This window comes from Pseudorasbora parva, chromosome 2 (assembly GCF_024679245.1).
Source record: "Pseudorasbora parva isolate DD20220531a chromosome 2, ASM2467924v1, whole genome shotgun sequence".
In the NCBI taxonomy this organism is placed as follows: domain Eukaryota; kingdom Metazoa; phylum Chordata; class Actinopteri; order Cypriniformes; family Gobionidae; genus Pseudorasbora; species Pseudorasbora parva.
The window spans coordinates 42,627,851-42,642,788 of NC_090173.1; the positions used below are offsets into that span (position 1 = coordinate 42,627,851).

At 36.4% G+C, this 14,938-nt stretch overlaps 1 protein-coding gene across 2 annotated transcripts; it reads right to left on the reverse strand.

The window, feature by feature from the left end:
- Positions 1 to 1,345: 1,345 nt before the first annotated feature.
- Positions 1,346 to 12,344, reverse strand: il21r.2 (interleukin 21 receptor, tandem duplicate 2). 2 transcript variants are annotated; one of them, XM_067428998.1, is made up of 9 exons: positions 11,785 to 12,344; positions 9,481 to 9,597; positions 9,263 to 9,386; positions 8,985 to 9,184; positions 8,749 to 8,900; positions 8,405 to 8,576; positions 6,881 to 6,980; positions 6,671 to 6,755; positions 1,346 to 2,560 (listed from the first exon to the last, which is right to left on the reverse strand). In XM_067428998.1, the coding sequence occupies exons 2-9, from the start codon at positions 9,548 to 9,550 to the stop codon at positions 2,051 to 2,053; spliced, it is 1,413 nt and encodes a 470-aa protein (XP_067285099.1). In that variant the 5' UTR covers positions 9,551 to 9,597; positions 11,785 to 12,344; the 3' UTR covers positions 1,346 to 2,050. The 2 variants fall into 2 exon arrangements, with proteins under 2 accessions (XP_067285099.1, XP_067285097.1); XM_067428996.1 differs by lacking the exon at positions 11,785 to 12,344 and adding an exon at positions 9,864 to 10,094.
- Between the last annotated feature and the right edge of the window lie 2,594 nt (positions 12,345 to 14,938).

Below are 14,938 nucleotides of genomic sequence, written 5' to 3' on the forward strand. Positions count from 1 at the left end.
CCATTTTTTCCCCGGAGAACCCCCGAGAAGCTATTGTTTAGGGCTAGTAGTTGCCGAGTTTTGTCGTAAAAACTTGGCAACCCTGTCTGCACGCGCGCTGAAATCAGGCTGGAATACACGATCTTTGCCAGTGTTGTAAAATAATGATACACAGAGTACTTACCCAACATGATCATTTCTGAGAGAAATTGTGATAATGAATGCCTATACAAACAAGCTCTCCGTTTAGGATTCGAGCAAATATAATCTAAGCCCCTTTGATGACATGCTTGATTACGTTACTGTTGATCATCTGTCCGTCATCGTCTAAAGCCCGCCCTTATGATTTCATTGGTCCGAACAGTTTCTGTTCAGGGACGATTACTCCTCTATGGAGCGAGGCCAGACCGAACTGCCCAAACTAAAAAAATTGTGGGCGGGGCTGAGTTCGGCTGGCATCCAGGCTACTAAACTAGTAATATGTAGTCAAGATTACTTGATTTGTTTAAGTAAAGACAACATTAGGGTTTACAGTGAACACTATGGAAGTTAATGAGTGCAGTCAACTGTTTGGTTACTAATATTCTTTAAAATATATTTTTGTGTTCAATAGAAGACAGAAACTCATACAGGTTTGGAACATCTTGAGGGGGAGCAACTTTTGGGTGAAATATCCCTTTAATATTGAGTATACAAAAGGATTCAAATATACATTTAAGGCAATGCAGAACATCTTTGTAGGAATGTTGTTTGTTTAGATGTGCATTTTGTGTACTGGGGCATTTAACTTTTTTTTTTTTAAGTCTTAAAAAATGTTAAGTTAAACTTTTTTTGTATCACAGACAACTTATTTTCAGTTAGTATACTGTTATTTACAAAAGTTGAGCAAACAAGAAAAAGCTAGGGGAAACTAGTACCAAGATTGTTTTTGTTGTACGAGCTTGAACATTTTTACAGTGTAAAAACACTGTACATTGGTGTCAGTTGGTGACAAACATTGGTGTCAGTTGTTTTATTTTTTATTTTTGTAATAACTTTAAAGGAACTGTATTTCAAGTAATCATAAAATGGCCCTGATATGTCACTAGACTAGACATTAAGAAATCATGTTCATTTCAAATACTTATATCACTGACAACAGTAGTCCAGCCAGGATATTGTCATTTAAAAGTTGTTGTTGCAGCCCTCAGCTGATGTTGATGTTGACATGTTGTGTTTTGGCCTGAAGATCCGCCCTCCACCTATCGACCAATCATTAGGCTATATTAAAAATCATTCAAGAGGCCAATCATTTTCGTTAGGCTATATTAAAAAAAATTATTCTACGAAAGAGAAATCCGTGTGTAGTTTTGTGTGTGTGGTCCGATAGACGGCTGTATGATTTTGATTGTATGAAATGTGATGAATATGTGCAATGTCCTGGCCATACGACTGAGCCCTCGTGTACGCAAGAGATTCAAATATTAGTACATTCATTCTAAGTGAGTGCAAGCAGTTCGTAAAAAGTATTAATGTGAATACAGACGTTTTCTTCTCTATAGTGATTCGTATTTGTTATCATTGTACGCTCCTGAGCGTGTCCTAAAACATGGCTGCAACTACCCATAATGCAACACGCAATTATGTAGTTTCCCAGCCTCTATACACTTCTTTTAATAAGATTGAATTAGACTGGATTCCTGGGTGAACTGCTAAATAACTGCTATTCCTCTACGTGAAATTGTTATTGAGTCAAGTGTGGCTTTTTACACATGAAATACACACCATTTTAATTTAATTCTTAGTACAAATATCACAAATAGAAATATAATGTTACTTAACATAAAATAAAATGAATGCACACAAAACCTCAATTAAATGGTCAGCTGTGGATGTAGTATAACGGCTACTTTAACACCTACTGTAACTTGTTATCATTGAAGAATAAATATTTCTTCTTAGCATTATGTGAAAAGGCTTTTACATTTTGTTCTACAGCATAAGATTGTATACAGTCACGATTCAAAAACTAAACGAACGATACGCATTATATGTCAGTTCAGAATGTCCACGTCTAGATGTCTTCAGGCATTTAACCACTGTCTGGAGTTGTTTTCATCCAGCTCTTTATCTCCGTTTTGTAGGTGGGGACGGGGCCTGAGAGAGTGTCTGTGAGAGTGCAGTAGTCTTGTTTCCAGCACATAGGGGTTGAGTTAATGATAACTGGTGCTTCAGAGACCTCACAGTCCTCAAGACTCTCAAAACTAAGAGCAGAGTCCTTCAGAGACAGAACATCTCCACTCAGACACGCCAAGCTGAGAGACTGCATAAAATCGTCCACTTTATCTGGCAACTCTTCACAGAAAAAAGAAAATTCCTCACACAGGATACTGGTCTCACTGCACGTATCAGGCATTTGGCGTGGGGCCCAGACCTCAGCTGTGGGGCCCACATATGGTTGATGGCATTGTGCTTCAGGATACATGCCCGCTTTCTCTATGTGATCCTGTACTGTAGTTATGATCTCGGAAATCTTGTCGATTGTTGAAAAGTCTTCCATGACATGAATGTCCTGCAAAGGACTTTTTGCCAAAACCCAACCCTTGTGGAAAAAATAGGATAATAAAAGAGGAAATATGAATCTGATATGAATATGAGGATATGAGCTTTTAACACATCCCAGGCTTCAAACATAATGATATAAAACTGTATTTTTTGTGAAGAATCAACAAGTGGGACACAATCATGAAGTGGAATGAAATTGATTGGATATTTCAAATTTTTTAAGCAAATCAAAAACTGAAAAATTGGGCGTGCAAAATTATTCGGCCCCTTTACTTTCAGTGCAGCAAACTCTCTCCAGAAGTTCAGTGAGGATCTCTGAATGATCCAATGTTGACCTAAATACTAATGATGATAAATAGAATCCACCTGTGTGTAATCAAGTCTCCGTATAAATGCACCTGCACTGTGATAGTCTTAGAGGTCCGTTTAAAGCGCAGAGAGCATCATGAAGAACAAGGAACACACCAGGCAGGTCCGAGATACTGTTGTGGAGAAGTTTAAAGCCGGATTTGGATACAAAAAGATTTCCCAAGCTTTAAACATCCCAAGGAGCACTGTGCAAGCGATAATATTGAAATGGAAGGAGTATCAGACCACTGCAAATCTACCAAGACCTGGCCGTCCCTCTAAACTCTCAGCTCATACAAGGAGAAGACTGATCAGAGATGCAGCCAAGAGGCCCATGATCACTCTGGATGAACTGCAGAGATCTACAGCTGAGGTGGGAGACTCTGTCCATACACTCTAAAAAATGCTGGGTTAAAAACAACCCAAGTTGGGTTGAAAATGCACCGACCCAACAATTGAGTTGTTTTAACCCAATGGTTGAGTTGTTTTAACCCAGTGGTTGAGTTGTTTTAACCCAGTGGTTGGGTTAAATGTTGCTTAAGACAACCCAATAGCTGGGTAAGAACAACTCAACCATTGGGTTAAAACAACTCAACCATTGGGTTAAAACAACTCAATTGTTGGGTCGGTGCATTTTCAACCCAACTTGGGTTGTTTTTAACCCAGCATTTTTTAGAGTGTAGGACAACAATCAGTCGTATACTGCACAAATCTGGCCTTTCTGGAAGTTTGGCAAGAAGAAAAAAAGTGTTGTTTAAAGTTTGCCACAAGCCACCTGGGAGACACACCAAACATGTGGAAGAAGGTGCTTTGGTCAGATGAAACCAAAATTGAACTTTTTGGCAACAATGCAAAACCCTATGTTTGGTGTAAAAGCAACACAGCTCATCACCCTGAACACACCATCCCCACTGTCAAACATGGGGGTGGCAGCATCATGGTTTGGGTCTGCTTTTCTTCAGCAGGGACAGGGAAGATGGTTAAAATTGATGGGAAGATGGATGGAGCCAAATATAGGACCATTCTGGAAGAAAACCTGATGGAGTCTGCAAAAGACCTGAGATTGGGACAGAGATTTGTCTTCCAACAAGACAATGATCCAAAACATAAAGCAAAATCTACAATGGAATGGTTAAAAAATAAACATATCCAGGTGTTAGAATGGCCAAGTCAAAGTCCAGACCTGAATCCAATCGAGAATCTGTGGAAAGAACTGAAAACTGCTGTTCACAAACGCTCTCCATCCAACCTCACTGAGCTCGAGCTGTTCTGGGAGGAGGAATGGGCAAAAATGTCAGTCTCTCGATTTGCAAAACTGATAGAGACATACCCCAAGCGACTTACAGCTGTAACCGCAGCAAAAGGTGGCGCTACAAAGTATTAACTTAAGGGGGCCGAATAATTTTGCACGCCCAATTTTTCAGTTTTTGATTTGTTTAAAAAGTTTGAAATATCCAATAAATTTTGTTCCACTTCATGATTGTGTGCCACTTGTTGTTGATTCTTCACAAAACATTACAGTTTCATATCTTTATGTTTGAAGCCTGAAATGTGGCAAAAGGTTGCAAAGTTCAAAGGGGCCGAATACTTTCACAAGGCACTGTATATATATATATATATATATATATATATATATATATATATATATATATATATATATATATATATATATATATATATATATATGAAATGTAAAAGAACAGTATTTTATATATATATTTATATTATATATATAGTATTATACATTACTGTATATACAGTTTATTGTACTGTTAATATTAATATACATAATACATATTCATGTTATTATAATACGTATATATTATAATATTTAATTTATATAAAATTTCAGAGGTTCTAAATGTTTTATGTTTTTTATTTTTTTTATTTTACATATGACATGACAACTTTGGGGTTTTCATGTACAAGGCTGAATTTTCAGCATCATTACTCTAATCTTCAGTGTCACACGATCCTTCAGAAATGATTCTATATGCCAATTTGCTCAAGAAACATTTATTATTCTTACTATGATTATTAATGTTGAAAAATGTTTTTTCAGGATTATTTAATGAACAGAAAGTTCAAAAGAACAGCATTTATCTGAAATATAAAGTGTTTGCAACATTATAAATGTCTATACTGTCACTTGATAAATTTAAAGGGTTACTTCAGCGATTAGCATATGGCTTTGTATCAGTAGAAACCCTGGAGTATATTCAAATGATTGTGCTCCCCCCCCTCATATCCCCCTGAGACAAGATATTTATGCATTTTATTTCTGGAAAAATTCTTCCTATGATGCAAATTGCAGTATTTGCATCATAGGAGGAATGTTTGGCCAAAGGCTAAAGACTACAGCCAGCAGAGCGAGCCATTTCCGCATGTTTTGAATCTGCGCATGGGGGATGGAGATCACACTCAGAGCTCAGCTCTCAGCTACAGGCACTCATTTAAACGGAGCTATGGTGAGCAATGTAAGTCTTACTTCTCAAATTAATTTCTATGAAAGTTAAGCTTGCAAAGGCATGAACTGAAACGTGCCAGACTGAACTCGCGTTGTGAATGTATACCGCGAGTGTAGTCGCGATTATCTCAGCTCTCATCACGAGACCTCATTTATCTCACTCCTGCAGTCAGTGCTGTGATACTCGCACGGTGACTAACTCATTATATTGAACAGACACGTTCAGTTTTTAATTGTAATGTCTTCTCCAACTCAGTCACAGTAATCCAGTAGGTGGCTTTGGGAGTGGCCTCACAGGGCAGCGAAGCATTCTGGGAATTGTAGTCTTTCATCCCCATGAGACAAAAATACATTTTCTGTCTTTTCTCAGTCTAGAAGACACCAAATTCAAAAATAATTTCACATTTCTACTACATTGATGACCCAGTTTAAATATAGATTCATCTTCCCAGCGCTGAAGTACCCCTTTAAAGCATCCCTGCTAAATAAATGTATTCATTTCTTTAAGTTCTTTCCCAAAAAATAAATACAACTTAATTGTTGCCGACTCAAAACATTCAAATGGTAGTACAATGTTACAAAAGTTTTTATTTTATTTTTTATTTCAGATAAAAACTGTTCTTTTGAACTTTCTATTCTTCCAAAAATCCTACAAAAAAATGTTTTACACAACTGTTTCAACATTGATAATCATACATGTTTCTTGAGCAGTAAATCATCATATTAGAATGATTTCTGAAGGATCTTGTGATACTGAAGACTGGAATAATGATGCTGAAAATCAGCTTTGCATCACATGAATAAATTATATTTTCAAAAAGAAAACAGTTATTTATTTATTTGTTTTCTAATAACATAAATGCAGCTTATATACTTACATACACCAGTAAAAAATCTTACTGTTTTAAAACCTTTGACCAGTAGTGTAGATATGTATTATATATAATATAATGTCACATTTTATTATATATAATATAATACATAAACTATTAATAGTAATATGCATTAAGGACTTCATTTAGACAACTTTAAAGGCGACTTTCTCAATAGATTTTTATTATAATAAATAATAATTTTTTAAATAATTGTATATTTTGTATTCAACTTTCAAATTAATACTGATTTCAAAATACTGACCCTTATGACTGGTTTTGTGGTCCAGGGTTACATATCTATCTATGTTCTTTAAAAGTAATACTTTTGCAAATGATTTATTCATGTTTATTTTTGCACTTTTTCCTCACAAGCCCTTTGTAGTCATGTTCATGAAGCACCAAAGGGTTCAAACCCTCAGTTGGGAAACCCTGGTCTATTTGAAGTGTGAAACCTTACCTGAAAATTGCCCTGGTAATTTTGATAAAGGGGCTGGAAGTATGTTGCCGGTGTCGGCACCCATGAAATTTCTTTCATCTTAAATCTGTAATCCATAAATGTCACATTTTATTTCCAGTTATCTTTCCTGTCTCACCTGCTGGTGTTGGTGCACTGCATCATTTTAGAGTAAATGTATGGCAATAGCAGGTGTATATGATAAACAATTACCTTGCAGCAGGAATAGATATAAGCAGAATCAACATTCCAAGCGTTAAAATCGTTCCAATGACAATATTGCCAACTTGATTGGGCTCATCTTGTTTCTTATCTAATAATAAAGAATCAGCAGAACAAACAATGATGGACTGACTTTAAAGTTTAGTAAGAGGTTTCTAAAAAAACACTTGATTTTTGAAAAGCACCCAAACAAACACACCCCACCCTTCATTGTTCCAACATGTATGGATCAGATATACCGTTACATCTCAACATTTTTGAGAGAGTCTAGACATAAACACCAATATGGTGTTACAGATGTGTGCAGCAGGGAATAGAAGATACAGAGCTTCCACAAAAGACAGGTTTATTAACATAAGAGACAAAGTGATCACACCAAACAGCATACACAAACATAACAACATAACGGACTAGGAGCACTGAGAGTGAATTCAATATAAAAGGAGTGCTGATGACAAAGACCAGGAGCAGGGAATATGGGGGGAGCGGGAGAGACGATGAGGAAGTGAGTTCAGGTGTGAGACAGGGAGGAATCTGGGAAATGGAGTCTGGGACAGGCATGGAATGTAACATATGGACATAGGCATAATAATGTGTGCATTTGATCATTCAAGGGCAGTAAGCTTAGAAATAGAACATGTTTGTATATTCGCACGAGCGCTGACAGGCAACAAATGTGCGTGTGCACAGAATCCGCAGCCGGTCTGACATCGGTTTGTGGTTTACATTGTTTAACTTTTTTTTTTTTATTGCTGTCAGGAATATCAAACTTTTATTTGGTCATTATGCAAAATGGCATGGGTGAGAAAGATTCACCTTTGCTTTCACGGTCGCGGAACTGGAAGAACTATCGAAGAGTAAAATCCATTTTATGTGTCTGTGGTACAATCCTGAAAGAGACTAGCGCCAATAACACGGAAGCTGATTGGCTGCAATATAAGATGCATGTTGGTCGCATTTGCAAATGTAATACAAGGAACTATAGTTGGACTAGCGAAGTACAAAAGAAAGAAGTACAAAACACCCGGAATAAACACACACACACACACACACACACACACACACACACACACACACACACACACACACACACACAGACACACACAGACACACACAGACACACACACAAAGTGCTGTGGGGGCATTTCAATAAGCAATAGAGGTAGCGTTACATAGACGTATGAAAATTAAGACCCGTTTAACTCAAGACTTTAATTTTACACTCTTTAAGACCTTGTGGGAACCTTTTCTAATATTAACACGGGCCCAAAGCTCTTGCCTGATCATAACCCTTGTTTTGCCATGCAGTGCTATTTTCTCCTTTGTAAAGTCTCTCAGACATCTCTTTCTACAGTCTTTCTTAAAATCTCCCTTTTGTTCACTCTCTTTCTCTCTCCTCCCTACCGATTTACTTTGAACAGCGTTACTCAGAAATCACTTACTGTACCTTTAATCTCACATGCAGATAGATTGGAAATCAAGTACATGAGAGAGTAGATATAAATCAGTATTCACCTCTGTATGCCGTCTTCCATTTGACCGGGCTGCTCCAGTCACTCCAAGTTCCGTTATATTCCCTTTTTTCTTCTATCCCAGTCCTCACCATAGCCGTGTACGTAGTGCCTGGATCAAGCGTCATTTCATCAATCTGAATTGTCTTTTTACCGTCTGGATGAACACTAACCGCCTTTAAAAAAGGAGATTAATGTGAAACCATTCATAGAAAACATTAATGTTCAAAGCAAGAACACACACATATAGATGGCGTTTTGATGTGGCTGAAACAGAGGATGTTCTCTGAGAGCATGTGCCATGAATGGTGGACATTACAGCTGAATCATAACTGTAATTAATCTTACGCTGTCACGATCTCCATCTTTGTAGAACAGGAAATTGTACATGATGGGTAGAGACTTTTCGTAATAATGATCTTCATAGCCGTTCTTCCAAAAGAAACAGTACGTCCCATTTGCATACTGTAACGTCAGATTAAATGGGGCTTTTGGCTTAACTGGGAAAAGAGAGAAGCTTCATGTATGTGAAATATAAGAAGAAGAAAAAAAGTTGTTCTTTAGTTACATGAAGATCTACTCACTGTTTTTTGCCGGATAAAAACCATCAACCAAGACAGACGATTTGTTATTGCCGTTTTCCAAATAATGAAGTGTCACAGTACAAATATCAACACTAGTCATTACGTCGTTAGGCCTTTTTGCTGTGAAACTACAGGTGCGATCTTCCCCTGTCCTCTGGAATGAGCATCTATACGGCCCGTTTTCCATATCTGGATCTTCACTGGTAATGCACATTCAGCAATGCGTAAAAATAGTGTATGAATTACTAAACAGACAATGGCAATGAATAACTACTTACAATTCAACATTCCACTGAAATTCCAGGAAGTATGATGTGTTTCTAGTGGATGTGTCAGGTAGTTTTAAGGAGCAACTGACGGTAACCCAGTAATCTGTCACACAGATGAGCCCCTTTGTCAGAGCTGAAAGAGTAAACAAGAAAAGGGTCACATATTTGTGGAAGTACTTGTAAAATCCATTGTGACTGAAAGTGCAGATTTGAGAAGTGTGTTTAACCCTGTAAACTGGTGTTAAGTTCCACTGAGAAAGCCAAGAAAATGCAGATGATTCCAGTGCGGTTCATCATTCTGTGTACACACACTTCCAGATTTCAACGCATAATTCAGCATGCAACTGAAAAGACCCAATTGAAAAATTAACCATTAACGGAACAATTATTAAACTGATAAAGAAATATGTTCAATACAAGTCCCTTAGGTTCCATTCATTTCAATTCTAAGCAGTTTTACAAATTAGGTGCTTAGTCTGAATGTGTAGACTATTTAATAAAAAAATAGTTTAAAATCACAAATACATATTATGCATTCCTGTATAAAGGCTAAAATTTGAAAGAACATGACATGAACATGATGTTAGAACAGACAATTATATCAACTCACCAAATGTATTCCGAAGCGTTAGAGATATATTACATAATAGCGTGAAGGTTGATGTCTGTGGCAGTGAAGGGCATCAAGTTGATTTTATATACAGAGAAGTTCCTGTTTATGTAGGAGGTCTAAACCTCAAAGTTATCTGAAATCTCTGATTAGTCGTTTGAGATGGCATCAAAAGGTTCTCTCTTTGCCAAACATCACATATGGAATCATGTCTTAAATTCTCACATTCAATTAAATTGCTCATGTGAACACTCTTAAGAGTATAATATAATGTAAAAATGTACATAATGAAGAGAAGAGAAAGTTTCCTCACATTATGATATACAGAAACTACATAGAACGTTTACAGGTGTTATAGCAAAGGGAGGGTCTGAACGCATTTTGAATATGCCTAAGATAATTATGCATTTTATCTTATACTAAATTACAGAATTAAAAATATATATTTATGACATTTTCAGACAGAAAAAAAGTTCATGTGACTTTCCCACGACTGCTTCTATAAATGACTGCAGCTGACATTTAGTGCAGTGCATGGCTTTAAAGATTAAACATTACACATATAAACTTTTGTTTGTGGCTTCCTACTGTATGTCACTGTGGCTTTTTCATCTTCCACTTTCAGATGTTGCAGAGAACTTCTGAAGTGCCCCAGTGTGTAGTAGGCTACCATTCAAAAAATAAGGCCAAAAATGTTGCTATACAAGTTTCTGTCTTTTGTAATATTTTGTTAATTCTTGTCTTTATAGCTTTTTAAACCAAATGAATAGTAAAATAATAGGGCTATGGCCCGTTAAAACATGAAAGATAAATATATCAGTGTCCATGCACACGCTTATCACGCGCTGTAGTGTTGTCTCCCGCTTTAAATGCTCGCGCACTTTAAAGCCAGGGTGGATTCTGATTGGCTGTCAATGTTTTTACCATTCGTCAGCTTAAAAAAAAAAAAAATTCTGAAAGTGTTTCGATATTGTTTATCTGTGTCGTTATTGTTATGTTGTGGTGGGGACTGCTGTTCTTTTATATTTAGATTTTTTTTTTATAACTTTATATATTTACCGTTTTTGTTAGGTGTGAAGTTGTGAACGGGCCTTAAGTCATGTGTTTGACAAGTTACTATACATTTTGCTTTCAAACCTACTATTCCAGTTGCAAAAGAAGTCTATAATCACCTGCTCTAACCATTAAAAAGTGTCTACTCCCTTATGAGTAATACATAATAAGATCATGAAAATAAAGTGTGTTAAAATCCTTTCATTAATGGATTAATTGAAAAAAGAAAGGCTCAAGAAAACACCTGACAAAACATTTAAGATAAAGATATCTGCTGAGCTAATAATTTGTTCAAAAGATCTGATGTGTAGAAATACCCGTCACATTTATCAGGTTGCTGGCACTGTCTGTGACTCATGCCTTATCTTGCTCCGAGCAGCAAATACTGATAACTCCAACATTGTTTGCAATAGCTGAACCGCACAGCTCATGTATTTCTCATGCAAAAAAGTCTCAAAGTGCATCATTTCTCAGTATTACCTCAATAGATAATCAGTATCTAGTACCTAGGCATTGCTGGCACCTCCCTTCCATACTTCAGCTTTACACGCTAAATGTACTTCAGCTGATGTGGAGTAGCTATGTAGGTAGATGGTATGTCAGTATTTAAACATAAATCATAAAACCACACAGTCCTGTCATGTGCTGTTGACGTTAGATGTAAACATTAGCATGTAGCTACTCTTCTTAGGTTAAAACTTAATACATCCCCCAAATATTCAGAATATTGGTTGTTCAGTGTGGTCTTTTTAGTGACCAATTATTGAACTAACTTAAATATTTGGTTACATTCTTGTCCGCTTTAAAAAGCAAACTAATTAAAGTGATAGTTCACCCCCCAAAAATTGATGTTTAATTATCTGCTTACCCCAAGAGGCCTGTTGCATGAAGCTAGCTGAACAAACTCTGCGTTTCAGAGTAGGTTTAAAGTTGACAAATCCAGATAAATCCAACCTGGTTTAGATCAAGTTCAACCGTTTCTCAAAGCTCAGTATAAACATTCTCTGTCAACTCAGGTTTAATCCAGAGTTAGTGATCAACTCTCAAGCACCTGCACCTGAAAGTGTGAAACGTGCGGAAAACAGCCAATCACAGTGTCCGTTTTATTTCACTTCTCTTCTGGGGCCTGTGCCATGATGGCAGTTTAACAAACTCAGGGTTACAGGATTAGTTTCGAGTTGACAAAACCAAACCATTGTATTAAGGCTTTGTTGGTCCCATGATGCTGATCATCAGCTTTCTCTGTCAACTCAGGCTTTGATCCTGAGTTCAAAAGTTTAGCTGTGACATCAGTAGTGAACAGCCAATCACACGCTGTGGAACTGAGATTCACTTCTCGGCGAGACAAGCAGTGAGATTAATTTCTCTCTTCTGCAGAATATTGCATGATTGAAAAATATTAAGAATTAAAAATAAATAAAAATACACAGCAAGAATAAAAGCTGTCTATGAAAGAGGACAACTTAAAGAAAAAATAGTATACGTCAATGCAAGTAAAAGTTACGAAGTTACTTAATATATAGTTTAGTTAATATAGAGAAAACTGAACAGTTAAGCTCAGTAAGCTCAGTAAGCTTTTTTTATAGGCTAGTTTTATTTATTGATTTTAAAGCTTATTCATATGACTTTATGCAGGTGATGAATTTTAACAAATTGCCTATTAATGATTGATTAACTAAAATGATAAATGTGTAATTGATTAAAGGTATAATAATTACATAAATTATATCTAAATCATTCAAAATTATTTTTTTTAAATAAATAAGTATTGTTAAAAGCCAGACGCTTTAGTCTTTAAAAACCATTTTTGCTATGCAGTGACCTTTAATTTGGAGTAGAAACGGGAGTGACTTTATTGCATCAGAGGTGTGTCACTTTACTCACAGCTGATTGGTCCAATTTCAGATTGAGATCTCTAATCCAGAACATAACCTGCCCCAGAGCAGGTTAGCTGTGGAGCATAAATTACTATGGCGATGAACACAGCTAAAAGCCAAACCACTTTAATGGTACCTAAAACCCAGGATTGGCACAAACTAAGCTTAAACAAATATGGCTAGCCAGCTAAACCAGCTTCATGGTACAGGCCCCTGAAGATTGAGAGATCGTTTTGAAAATTATTATGAAATTAAATGTGTTAAAGGCAGGAATAAACACTGCTGCTGCAGCGAAAGATGAGAAGGCAGATGAAAGAATATCTGACTATATCAATGGATGATGTGAATCAAAGAAATATGCCTAATAATTATAGGTTCACAAATTAATACATGTTGTTTAAAATAATTATTAATGCATGCATTATATTTATATTACTATTTGGCTACTTGTCAATTAATATAATATTTATTTATATTAACATATTATATGAATTCAAAGTGATTATAATTAATATAATAAATAATTAGCACCAAAAGATGCACAATTTTATTTCAATAGTTTTTTCATTATAAACTGCTTTAATTTGGAACAAGAGATACAGGATGTGTGGCTTTATTGTGTCTTTACTTATCTCACACTACACAGCTGACCTGCTCTGGAGCTTCTGGGTTTAAGTTACCATGGTGATGATGACTGATAAAAACCAATCCACCTTCTTGAGCCCGAAAAACCAGAGTTTGCTCAAACTAATCTCGAACTTACCTGGGTAAATACTGAAACCAGCTTTGTGCAATAGGCCATTGGGCATCCAAGATGTAGGTGTGTTAAGATTTTTAACTCCAACCGTTGCTCGTATAATACATGTCAATGGGGTGTTTTTCACTCTCACTATGAGTCACTATGAGAGCAAAAAACACATAGACATACAAATCCATATTAAAATCTGAGGCTTGTGTCGACACATTGATGTCTGAAGACACGTAACGATCGGTTTTCTACGAGAAACCGAACTGTATTTGTGGTATTTTTTTTAACCTCATATCAGATGAATCTAATCCAGTATTCCCAATGCCAGTACTTCCGTCATAGAAGGTCAAACTATAGGCACGATCATACACTCTAAGAAAAAAAGGTACAGTTCTGTCACTGGGGCTGTACCCTAAGGTACAAAAACATCTTTGTACCTTACTAATCCCTAAATGGTACATATTAATACCTTAAAAGGTACATCAGTACTTTCAGAGTGCATATTAGTACCTTAAAGGAACATAGTAGTACCTTAAAGGTGGGATAAGTGTTATTTCAAAACCGTTTTAGAAAAAGGACTCCGGCCGAGTGGAATTACAAACTTGTAGCCAATCAGCAGGTAAGGGGCGTGTCTACGGTGAGAAGAGAGGCCCAGTGCACGTCATTATTCAAAACACACGAGTCACACAGGACGGACATTAGCCAAGAAAGAACGAACATATGCTGGCTTTTGCTTGAACATGCTCGTGTGTCATGTTCGCTTGTTAGTCCATTTACGATGGTACACTCTTAGAAGAAAAGGTTCTATATAGAACCTTAAAAGGTTCTATCGGGGCTATGTAGTTGGAACCCCTAAAAGGTTCACTGCAAAAAAATGCTTTTCTTACTTAGTATTTTTGTCTTGTTTCTAGTCCAAACATCTAAACATTCTAAAAACAAGAAGCATTTACTAGACAAGCAAAAGTAATTGTCTTATTTTGGGAAAAAATAACTCAAAATTAAGAGTGTTCTATATAACACTGGCCCTTTTTAAGTGCCAAAATGGTTCTTTCTTGTCATTATAGAACCCTTTTAGCATAAATGGGTCTTTGGAGTATACTCAACTATACTTCTATATATAAACTTTTAAGGGTTCCAAATACGTAGTGCAGATAGAACCTTTTCTTCTAAGAGTGTATTGTGGCTCACTTCAACGATGATAAAAAGACCTGTTCATTTCCACACCGTATGGAGCATCTAAATCCCCTCAGTGTTTCAAGGTTTCAAGCGTCAGCTCACAAAATGTGTTCGACAGGTAAGATACTATACGCCTAATATACCGGTATGTTTGTTTCCTCTTTACATCTACATTACCCATCCGGTCATAATTGTAATATATGTCGTTAGCTGGACTATTG

Bases quoted from the DNA above. Each gene is read 5' to 3' on its own strand.
- il21r.2 (XM_067428998.1), bottom strand. From the start codon at position 9,550: ATGATGAACCGCACTGGAATCATCTGCATTTTCTTGGCTTTCTCAGTG. The intron at 8,901-8,984 runs GTGAGTAGATCT...CTCTTTTCCCAG, and splicing joins TTTTTATCCGGCAAAAAACA to TTAAGCCAAAAGCCCCATTT. The intron at 6,756-6,880 runs GTAATTGTTTAT...TATGGATTACAG, and splicing joins ATATCTATTCCTGCTGCAAG to ATTTAAGATGAAAGAAATTT.